Genomic DNA, 12037 nt, shown 5'->3' on the forward strand with positions numbered 1-12037 from the left:
GGGAATCCCCGGCAGCCTAATAAACACATTCCAGTTTATTAATAATTCGAAAAACAAGTTATGGGTACATATTTGCATAACTTTTTAGGTATATGTACAAGTAGCGGTAATTACAAGTACAAAACATGTACTGTGCTTCATAAATGAGTAACAAATGTAGTACATAACAGTAACCTACAGCACACCAGAAAAATGGATTCGGACTACCTTTCAGGCTCAGGTGCAGCGACAAGGCTTTAACAAGAAGAAAAGTCAGTCATTCACCATCTTTCTCTTCTTCCTGCGCACTGAAACCACCAAAGTCCTCTCCTCCAGTGTCGGAAACGAACAGGTTCAGGATGGCTACGTCATCCACTCTCAGCTTCTCTCCTTCGTTGTCACTTTCAAAACCAACCAAAGAAATCCTCGTTGTCAGAGTCGAACACCCTCAGAAGGGCCGTGGCGGTGTCTTCCTCTCCATCATGCAGCAGTCCAGCCCTTCGAAATCCGTTGGTGATCGTGGATGTTTCCACACTTTTCCACGCTGTCAGATTCCACCGGTGGAGTTGAGCATAACTTGCTTTTCGCAAGTTTATCGCCGCTCGTCATCCACGCCTCCCACTGAACGCGTAGCGCTACTTTGAAGTTTGTTTTTCGCGCTACTTGTACGGCACTATGTTGCCTGGCGGATGGACATGTGACCAACATACCACTCTTGAACCCCGATACTGTGTGTCTGATCACATGCCCTTCCGCCAGGCAACGTAGTGCCGTACAACAGCGGAACAAACAAAACAAATCGTCTTACGATATGACAAAAATCACGGACAAGCCATAGAAAAGCCGCACCTGACTAAAAGCCGCAGGGTTCAAAAAGTAGCGGCTTATAGCCCGACAATTACGGTACTCAAGAACAACAAGTAGGCCTGCAGAGCGAGAGCGAAGTGCTCTAATAGGGTGATATGGTACTACAAGGTCATTAGGATAAGATGGGGCCTGATTATTTAAGACCTTGTATGTGAGGAGCAGGATTTTGAATTCTGGATTTAACAGGAAGCCAAAACAGGAGAAATCTGCTCTCTTTCTAGTCCCTGTCAGGTCTTTGATGTCAGGTTGACATGACATCATCATACAGTTGCTAAATTGTTGACTCTGGGCTGTTACAATGTGATAAAGTTTATATTCTGCTGTAAAGCATCATCTATCATGTTGTACAGTCACTCCAAAGTGTCTCTCAGACGTTGTGCGCTAATTTCTGTACCTGTACGGTTCAACCGTTGTCTTTATCTTTGACTCAAAAATTTAACTTTGGTCGCTTAGTTGTGACACAATCCAAAATAATCACAACACAGCTAAGACTCAGCATTCACACATTTTAATTTATTGTTGTTTTTCTTCCAAAAGCACAAACATAAAAAAGGAACATTTGAATAAGGCAGTTTGTACATCAGTTTGGTGCGCTCCATCATCTTCTCACCCAGAAGAGCATCGCCGACTAGAAATACACGAAGCTCATAAATCTAGTCATTACTGCATTAGAGAAGGTGTCTGATGTCCGGATGCATCGTCACTGATGACAGTATTCAAACATGACAACCCATGTCTAAATATCAACTGGTGATGAAAAAAAACACAACTGTAGTGACTTGTGTTTTATATTTAAAAAAAAAAAAGAACAAATAAATAAAAATCTATGAGTAACTTTAACTCCGTGTTTGAAAACGAGCGGAAAGGAACCGAACGCTGGAGCTATCATCACGTCTGCACTCGGAGCAAAGCTCACGCAACACGCGTTTCTTTCATGCTCATATATACTGCATGGTTTCAAAATAAAATGTAATAAAATCCACCACTTACTCTCTAAACACACGAGCTCCGAACTAAATCCCAGATGTAAGCAACGTTATTCCATGAAAGCGAAAATAAAACATTTGGCAACATGTCATCTACCCAATAAGGTGGATGAAAATTATGTAAAATGTGTTGGAAAAGTCTTATTATTATTATTAGACCAACTCTCAGGATAAATAGAAAAAAAACAACAAGAGGGGCGGAGCCCGGCTTTTATCCCATCAGGGAGTCTGATGATGGAAACCAAACAGTTTCCTCACAGACAAAATTCCTGAAACCTTGGAAAAACAAATGTCAGGTATGAAATGCTAAAGTGAATACTGAAAATACATCATCTATTCTTTAAACTATTAATTCCCCGTCAGTTCACAAAAAAGAAGAAGAAGAAAACGCATCATCGTACCGAACGGCGTGTCAGGCCTGCAAACGGTGTTTTTAACTGAGTGAGTGGAGGCGAAAATAACGTCACTCAAAACAATAAAACAAAGCAGATGTTTGATCCTAGATTAATGTTTTTCTGTTAAATAGTGAAAAAGTTTTTTAAACAAAACAAAACCGTGTGAGCGCACGTTCTCTGGGTGGCGCGTTTTCCAGAGACGCTGCGATGAACAGTACCAGCAGAGCCGCATCAATGCCCTGTTCAGTAGCAGAGGGGTCACAAGCAAAGTGGGATTAATAGAGTGGCGATGGAGATGCATCGTGGGTAGTATAACCCTTAACTGGGGCAGCACGAGGGGATAGATGGATGAATCCCCCCGGCCCCTCCTCCAGTGCAAATCCACCACCCTCTGTGCGTGACTGTGCTTTTCAAGCAGCTCTCGCTGCTCAAGTGTTACAGCGAGAGGGGCGGAGCCCGGCTTTTATTCCATCTGGAAGTCTCTGACGATGGAAACCAAACACTCAGAGTTTCCTCACAGATAAAATCCCTGAAACATTCGGTGGACGATGGAAAAACATGTTTGTTCCTATGAACGTGTGCGCGCAGCGGTGCCACCCGACCTTTCTGACCAGCAGGGAGCGCTCTGGTTTCTACTGGTTTTGACCAACAGCCCTGCTTTATGCAATTCAATCATGAGCAGTTTTACTAACATTTACCTCTGTAAGTTGGGAACCGCTGGGGGCACAGTGCACAGGAATGACCTAGACATAAAGGTTAACAGGTCGGGGAATCAGCACAGACACACGGGTACAAAATGATCTGTAGCGCCCTGTGAGGAGTACGATTTAAGCTATGACCGTGCAGGGACTCCACAGGAAAACCCATTTTTAACTTAATATGAGCCAGACTGTACTTAAAAAAAAAAAAAAAGGAAATAAAGTCTTGGCTTGAAAACATCTCATTGGGTTAAAAATCTGGTTTTCCTGTTAGTCCCTGTGCCATCTGTTACATAAACAGAGCACCGCCCCCTCTCTCTGTCAGGGATGTGGAGTGAGCTGCTCGTCTTCTACACCGTCTTCCTCGCCGTCAGTACCCTGACGATGCTCCCCACTCCTCCAGCTGCCAGAGCCTGAGAACACAGAAAGAGAAAAACTGTTTTTGATGATCATAATAAACCAACTAAAATCGTTTTCTTACACTTAAGTACTGTCGATTTGTTCGATTGTTCTGTGCTGCTTTCACTGCATTGCAAACCTCTGCAGGTTTGTCTTCTGAACACTGAGTTTCAATGTAACGCAACGTGCGATATAAACATTATTGCCACCACGTCCAGGCTGTAGCGCATGTGTGAGAATGACTTGGACGGCTTGGACCATTTATTAACCCCTAATTTACGTGCACATGAACCTGCTGTATCAGACAGAATAATGACCCAATCTGTATGTTTTTAACCCAAGAAGATTAAGAACATGAAGTTTAAAGCACAACGTCTAGAACTGTTTGATTTAGAAGCTGAGAAACACAGTTATCTGACCCTTTGGGTGTTTTCAAAGTGGAACGAGTATCATTGCGGGAAAAGTTGAACTTGTCTATTGTTTTGGCTCAAGAAGACGCTGGAGATCCCACAGTGAGGTGGGAATATTTACCTTTTCGTGCCACTGCAGCAGGACCGCGCTGCTGTTCTCTGACGGCCTCTCGAAGCCTTTGTAGATGTATTTCATCAGCAGGTCCACGCCGTTTTTGTCGAGAGACTGAACGCCTTTCTCGATGTCACCGCTCTTGAAGGAGCTGAGCACCTTCAGCACCAGACCCTCCGCACGGTCCTGGCCAGGAGAGAGCAGACGGCTGAAGGCCAGAGTCGCTACACATTCCAGTCAGTTCGTATACCTGGCTGTGAAATCATCGACCACTGGACCTTGAGCCGCACACACCCTGAAAGGACCTCAGCTATAAGGTGCTGAAGATCTGCTACTTTCTGCTGTATTGTTTAAGTTTGGAGAGCTTAAGAAGAACCAAATATCACTGCTATACTACAAATCAAGAACCTGAAGTTTCTCAAAGTGATGCATTAAAATGTGCTGGCGCTTGAAGCTTTACTGACGAGGAAAACCGAGCTCACCTTGACGTTCTGGTTCTTTGTGTTGATTGGTGGGTTCTTCAGTACTGCGTGTAAAGCCTCCGTGAGATTTCCTGTGCAGGAAAGGTTAAGGAAGCAGCACAGCAAAGACTCACCCTCCATCACAACGGATGTAAAGAAAATTAGAAACTAGCCTTTGCCTTCGTCTCTCATAAAGAACAACAAGCTGCACAATCAGTGCAGTCCAATTTTAAAAGCACAAAGTCTTTCAGTTAAATCAGCTTTATGAGCAGTTCACTGCCTGAATAATACAAATGCATTCATGCCCCGCAGCTCTGTTAATCATGAAAAATGTATTAAACACCTTCCACAGCTCCATTTCCCCCCAAATAATTCTGTTTGCAGCATTGCTCAGTCTCCTGATTGGTGGTTTTCTACACTAATCAGCCGTAAGTATGCTTCATAAAGACGCTCGACCTTATTGCAGTCCATGGTAGCAAAACTGCTCAGGCACAGGGGAAACAGCACTTGTACGAATAAGTGACTGAAGCCTGAGTGCTTCCACAGTGACGCTGTTCAGGTTCCAGTCATTTACTTGAATATGCATATTGATCCCTACAGACACAGACGGGGAGATTTCTCGCGTGACTAAATCAAGAGCTACCGTACCAGCAAATCTCTGTTATACAGCGATTGCTCAAGATTGCTTGACTGGGTTTTGCTTTGATGTTTTGAGTTTTCGCTGTTGTAACACGCGCTGGGAGGAGTTGCTCAATGGGGAAGTGGAGCGCCTTCGAGCCCTATATGGCCTACAAAGCTCTTTTGACCCTCTGCGAGATGCCGGGTTCACCACACCCTAAAATGCACTTGCAGCATCAGGGAGAAAGCAGACCTGGGCAGGAGGGTGAACTCAGTAAAAGTGATGCACGCCCGCTTGTTCAATCTTGGAGCGCAATCCCTGGAATGTGACTGTCAGGCAAGTCGGGGCAGTGACTGGCCTGCTAGCTAAACGCCCATCCATGCAGCTAGCATCCCCGAAAGCTAAGTGAAGTGTGCGGATAAATCTGAGCCTTACGGGCACACTGCACAGGCCACCGCGGCACTTTCATTCAGCACGCCGTGTAGGCTAACGGGCGGGCTAGCTAATCTCGTAAAGGATATTGTCTGATGAGCGAGTCCACCTCTGCCTCGTCAGGACCCATCTGATTTTCTCCTCCGTCCTCCTCGTCCACAAACTTGTTCTCGTCGTATTCGTCCACGTCCACTCGCCTGAAGCGGGCGGACACGGTATTCTTCGACATGTCTGCGGCGATTCGGGTGATTTATATTAAACCGAAAAGCAGAAGCGTTCGCGCGCAAATCCTTTTTTTAAAAATTATTTCTGCAGTGCTTTTTTCTGATGTGGGCTGTCACTGGCAGACAGGCGACTTCCGGGCCTCCCCCTTCTTTCCTCCCTCGCCGTTACTTTGACTTCCGCTGACTCAATGCCGCCCCGTGGCTGCAGTTTCTGTTCTCACCGCCAGGGGGAGCTCAAACCAAAGAAATAGTTCCGCGGTCAACAAAACTAAGCAGGCTATGTTAAGATTTTCAACTTTAGTATTTAATTAATTTGCATCACTTTTTGTCACAGTGTACTATGACATTGCAAAATAAAATGAAATTCTGCAGCTATTTATTTTATTTTGAGCAGTGGAATAGTCTTAATTTCTAAGTCAGCAAAAATAATTTTCTGGCACAACTTCACCTGCTTCCAAGGTGCATGGAGAGGATAAAAGAATTCACAAAGCAGGAGCTCCAGCAACACTTGAGGGAAGATGAACAACTTTAATAATAGACCAACGCGTTTCCGCTTGTGGCCTTCATCAGGGTCATAGTAAAACATTTTAAAATTGCTTAAATACAAGACAGGAAACAGAAAAAAATTTCAAATTAACCAGTACCTACCTATTATATGTCAGCTTACCTATCTATGAAGTTTTGACTGGTTAATTTGAAAAAAAATTCTGTTTCCTGTCTTGTATTTAAGCAATTTTAAAATGTTTTACTATGACCCTGATGAAGGCCACAAGCGGAAACGCGTTGGTCTATTATTAAAGTTGTTCATCTTCCCTCAAGTGTTGCTGGAGTTCCTGCTTTGTGAATAATTTCTAAGTCAGTAAGCTGCAAAGTCATCACTATCATCATTAAAATTCTACGTTTGGACTTGTAGGTTATTCCCAGACAGTTTGGACTAAACCAAACTCATTTTGATAGATGAAACACATTTGTCTGACAGCCAAAGATAAATACATCTGATATCAGGTGCTCTCTTTTTTTGAATAAAAGAATTGTAGTTCACAACCCCGGGGACAGTTGTAACCGTCCCTCGTTGCAGCTGTCCCCAGTCTCCCCTATAAACTTCTCCACAGTTTACCAGTGTTTACAGCCCTGATTTTATTTTGTTTATTTTTATTATTCTCTCTCTTTTTTAATCTTATCTCATATCTGAAAAAAATGATGATGAAGAAAGAAAGAAAGAAGTTGAACGTTCAAAAAAAGTAACATGTAAGCAAAACAAAGTGAACAAAAACAGGTGTACCTAAAACGTCGCTTTTTAGGTACACCTGTTCAGTGGTTATCACAAATATCTAATCAGTCAGTCACATGGCAGCAACTCAGTGCATTTGGGCATGAAGACAGCTGGCATGTACCTGAAGTTTGAACTGAGCGTCAGAATGGTCATTTAAGTGACTCTGAATGTAGCACGGTTGTTGGTGCCAGACAGGCTGTATTTAAAAAACCCAAAACTGCTGACCTACTGGGATTTTTCTGCACAACCATCTGTAAGATTTACATGGTCAGAAAAACAGAAAAAAATCCAGTGAACAGCAATTATCTGACCTACGTTTCATCACAGGTCAGAGGAGACTGGTCAGAGTGCTTTGAGTTGACAGGAAGGCAAATAAAGTTTGTCTGGATACACAACATATCAAACCTTTAAGCAAATGGGCTTCAGCTGCAGGTAATCATAATCACAGTATTGCTATTTGTATGTTCCATTTAAGAAAAAGAGCATTAACAGTAGCATCAAGCGTGAATGTAATGTTTTGAAGATACGCATAAATGAACTAAAAACCTTCTTAAAAGCACGATGTTACATCTTTATGCTAATGTGATACAGTTGAATCAGTGAATCCATACATGAAAATTCTGGATTGCTGCAGAATTCAGATACCTGTGTCATTCACCTTTATGATTGCACAGGTTTATTCTGAATATTCTGCTACGATGCGGAAATGTGGGAGTCTGGTGAGCCCAGTACTGTGTGCGATGAGTCAGAAGAATGGAGTCTGAATGGATTTGTAATCAGGCCTGCGATCCATGGGGGCTTTCATACGTCATATGAATGTGCATTTTTTCAGTATAGGAAGTAAGACCAAATTTCCCATGTTACTAATCCCCGCACTCGTCTCTGTTTGCATCACAGAAACAGTTAGAAATAAACCCAAACTGAAGTATCTAGTTTTCAAACTGCATGACGCCTTGGGGGTGGGGGAGTGTGGCTTTGTTGCCTTTTGAAAACCACATGAGCTCATATTAAATTTTGGCTTATCGTCCCGTGATGTTTCCAGGGATAATGGGCAGGCATTTTCACTGCGAACCAAAAGAACGTAGTTCATAACACGCAGATCTTTTCTGGGAAAGCAAGTAACTAGGGCACACCTATGTTTCATCAATGCCTTTTTTCCCTTTAGAAGTGGGATCTTTTTATTTCCTTATCTGGCCTGTCTAGACTGCCCCAAGAGTAAAAAAAAAAAAAAAAGATAAAGTATATCACTGCCTTTTTCCTTACATGCCAACCTACACAGTGGGAGTATTAGAAAACAGCGATGACTGCACCAAAAAAAGGAAAAGGTCAAACAATTGCAAAACATTGAACCCTGCCTCTGAGAGGCTCCTCACTCACACATTCCTCCATGAAAAACATACAGAGACGTTTTCTTTTCCTTCTCTTTCCCTGTGATTTTCCCACTCCCTCTTATTGCTGCACACATACACACAATCTGGCGTGCATTGGTCACAAGTGGCCTCATTGCAGGCTTTCTGCAGTGCCCCAACCTGTCCGTGCTATGTTGCTATGTGAATGACTCAGCACACAGAGGGTAAATGGCCTGTACTTGTATAGCGCTTTACTAGTCCCTAAGGACCCCAAAGCGCTTTACACTACATTCAGCCATCCACACATTCACACACTGGTGATGGCAGCTACATTGTAGCCACAGCCGCCCTGGGGCGCACTGACAGAGGCGAGGGTGAGGATACAGCCTCACAGAGGGCATTTCTGTTCATCTGCCAATTAACAAACCTGTGAAAAAGTTCCACATGGAGTCCCTTTTGTGCTGTGCTGGCTCTAAGGAAGAGGTGAAACTTGAAACGTTCTCTGAAAAGATGCCGATACAGAGCTTTTAGACTCTGGGCAAATCTGTTGGGAATCTGGCCAGGTGCTTCCGTGCCAGAGGAAAGGACTAACAGAATAGCAAACTATCCTAAGCACTTAATTAGTACTCTCACACAAGGAGAATATTGCTTTTGGATGATGATTTAATTGGGGAATGTAATAATTTAGCGGGGGCTTTGTTGGAGCAGGTCTCCAAGTTTTAGAGGCTCTGTGTGGTTTTCTTTATCATGCAGGTCAAAGGGAATCGTTTTGTCACGTTTTGTAACATCACTACTTTGACATTTATTGGTTAACATCATTCGATATTTGGTACGGGTCCTCAAATCACATTTTCAAATCAAAACAGTCCTCTCTGACTGAAAAACTGAGATTTAAAGGAAATCGCTGCATCGGTGTGTATTCCCCTCTTCCTGGAACCAAATATTCCCATTGCATTAGGTAATTCTTTCACATAGACAATTTCTTTAGTAAAAGGAAGTCGTGAGCAATCAAGGAAGTCTGGGACTGGCCACTGGTCTATTTACCTCCACCGAAAATGATTAATCTCACATACTGTTAGGTAACTATTAACAAAGCAGAGATGTAGAGATGTCATTGCATTTTATAAACTACAGTACTTACCAATGAGTCAAAAATGGTTCTTACAGATAAATTATTACAAAAAACTGATTTAAAAAGAGGGACATTGTTTTCTGTGATGTAAGAGACTACGTAAGCATCTGCAGTTTTTAAAATTCACGAGCCTTTTTTGTACCTTTTTTTTTTAATTTCAGATGTGTAATCTCCAAGCCCAAATCAAGACAATCCTATCTGATTTGGGCTTGTAGAAATAACACAGATTGTATTATCTGTTCTCAGAAGTTAGAACGCTGGCTCCAGTTTTTCAAAGGGTGTGTGAGCACTAACTGATCTTTATCCATCCATTTGTTTTCTGTCACTTATGTGAGTTCGGGTTGTTGGGCAGCAGTCTGAGCAGAGGAGACCAGACTTCCCTCACCCCGGAAACCTCTTGCAGCTTGTCTGAAGGAGAAACCAAGTTGTTCCCAAGCCAGCTGAGACATGTAACCTCTCAGGATGCATCCCAATCAGCATTTGACATCAGTAACTGCTCATGCCAATTGCAGCGGTTCTACTAGGAATCCGTCTCTAATGACCAAGCTCTCCCAATCTCTAATGGACAGCCCAGTCACCCTTTTGCAGGAAACTCACTAATCAGAGCTCTTGACCACAGGTGAAGATAGGAATGCAGATTGACCGATAAATCAACAGCTTCACTTTTACACTCAGCCAAACCATTGCAGTCGTCGCTTCTGGATAAGCTCTTCCATCGAGGCCTGCTGATTACACTGACCACGTATCGCGCTGTTGCCGAGATGGTCACGAAGGGACACTGGGAAAATCTGATGCAAACAGTGCATTTGGAAGACCTCGAGCTTGTTGAGGTCATGTTTGAGGATGACCCGGGTCAAAGATCCATAGAGAAGAATGGGCAATACTAGTGTGTGGGACAGGTGGATTTTGATGATGAGGGTGACGTTTGTCTTCTTCCAGATGCACCAATGGAGGTAGGCGAATGCTGACACCGATTGACAGCTGTTGAATCCACTTTCTTTTCCTGCACCAGAGAGCCAAGGTATTTGAATTGTTAGATTTACATGCCTTCAAGATACACGGTGGCTGGCGATCCACCAGTAGTAAGGACTTCTGTCTTCTCAGCACTGATCTTGAGGCCATATGGTTGAGCATATTGGACAACGTTGCATAGGATGTCTGTAGCCTTGTAATGCGTGAACATCAAGTCAGTTGAAGATTGGTCATCGGCGAACTCGATTCCACGGCGGCGGCCGTTGAAGGTCCTGCGCATAATTGCATCGATCATGAGGTTGAAGAACCGACTGGATGGGCGAACCCACACACACTAACAAATATCCTTTAGAGGACAAAGAGCAGGTCCACTGTTCCACGACCAGGACAAAATCCACAATGTTGGTCCTACATCCAAAGTCTGGCTAGTGGATGGACAATGAACTGGCATGGTGCAATCGCCCAATAGTTGAAGCACACCCTCCAGTTACTTCTTTATATGGAAAATAATACAAATGCATTCCTTTTGGTTTGTTTAACATGTCACAGTTAAAATGCTCTATACTGCTGAAAACGGTCTGTTTCGTTAGGATTTGGGGTTTCTTGTGATGCCAGTCAATACAAGCTGATTTTTCAGGTATTTACATACCCGAAGGCAAAATTTTGTAAATTCCTTGAAATCAATATGGTGGTATAATAGCTACACATTTTCATTACACTCTTTGTATATGACCACTTTCAGAGGAGCGCAGCCCGTTCTCATTCCCGAGGCGTAATATAATGACGATCTGGCGTTCCCGAGGAACACAAAAGGTGACCGTCCCCATTCTTATGCTACGCGCCGGGTTATGGATGAAATCCAGTAGGATGATGCTCCCGCGGTAACACAGATTCCAGCCATGTATTCCAGCCCTAACCCTCACCTTATCCCTAACCTGAACCAGCACTTTAATGACGTTACATAGTGTTTTCCAAGCGATTTAAGTAAAATGAATGTACATGTATAGATTCATTTCAAACGGTTGTCATGTTTCCTCATTTTTTCAATCTCGTAATCTAGTGACGTGTTGGGTGCCCGGAAGCGTAATATATCGATGCTTTGGGGGTGAGAACACGTTGTATCCGAAGCCGAAGTTAATGACGCTGTGTGGGATCATGTTGACAGAGGAAAAAAGACAGCCAACATCCAAAGAAGAGCTCTGAACATCCTTCAAATATTCCTGAAGACTACTCAAAGAAATGACAAGTCATCTACCTCAGAGAATTCCGTCTGTGTTGAAGAATAAGGCGGTCATATCAAATACTGTATTTCAATTTAATAAACTGCTGAACCCATTTTCAATTTGCCTGACAACAAATAAAGAAATGAGAGGTGACTCAAGACTTTTACACACTCCGACATCCACACACATTAATACTCTGACGCAGTTCTTTTTAAATACAAGCCAAACTAAAGCAGGTCATGGTTGAACCCGAACCTTGAACTTTGACCTCAGCTGCTGTGTTTTTTCAGGAGGGGGCTCACGGATGAGGAAAGAGTCTCAACTATTTAAACAGAAAAGATTACACATGAGATAAATTCTCTTTTATTAATCTCATTTAACAATGCACATAAACATTATGTATGTTATGTTTTGCCAGTCATAATACAGTTATTAATCACAGAAATGTTTTATACACTACAGCTGACCATTTAGGATCTTGTAACATGTAAACATGGTCATAGGTG

The 12037-nt window shown here is 43.0% G+C and overlaps 1 protein-coding gene across 1 annotated transcript; it reads right to left on the reverse strand.

The window, feature by feature from the left end:
• Positions 1-2277: 2277 nt before the first annotated feature.
• arpc5b (actin related protein 2/3 complex, subunit 5B) lies at positions 2278-5746 on the reverse strand. The gene is made up of 4 exons (XM_026147989.1): positions 5448-5746; positions 4329-4401; positions 3856-4032; positions 2278-3338 (listed from the first exon to the last, which is right to left on the reverse strand). The coding sequence occupies exons 1-4, from the start codon at positions 5585-5587 to the stop codon at positions 3276-3278; spliced, it is 453 nt and encodes a 150-aa protein (XP_026003774.1). The 5' UTR covers positions 5588-5746; the 3' UTR covers positions 2278-3275.
• Positions 5747-12037: the final 6291 nt, after the last annotated feature.

The sequence above is a fragment of the Astatotilapia calliptera genome, chromosome 17, assembly GCF_900246225.1.
Source record: "Astatotilapia calliptera chromosome 17, fAstCal1.2, whole genome shotgun sequence".
NCBI classification, from domain to species: Eukaryota; Metazoa; Chordata; class Actinopteri; order Cichliformes; family Cichlidae; genus Astatotilapia; species Astatotilapia calliptera.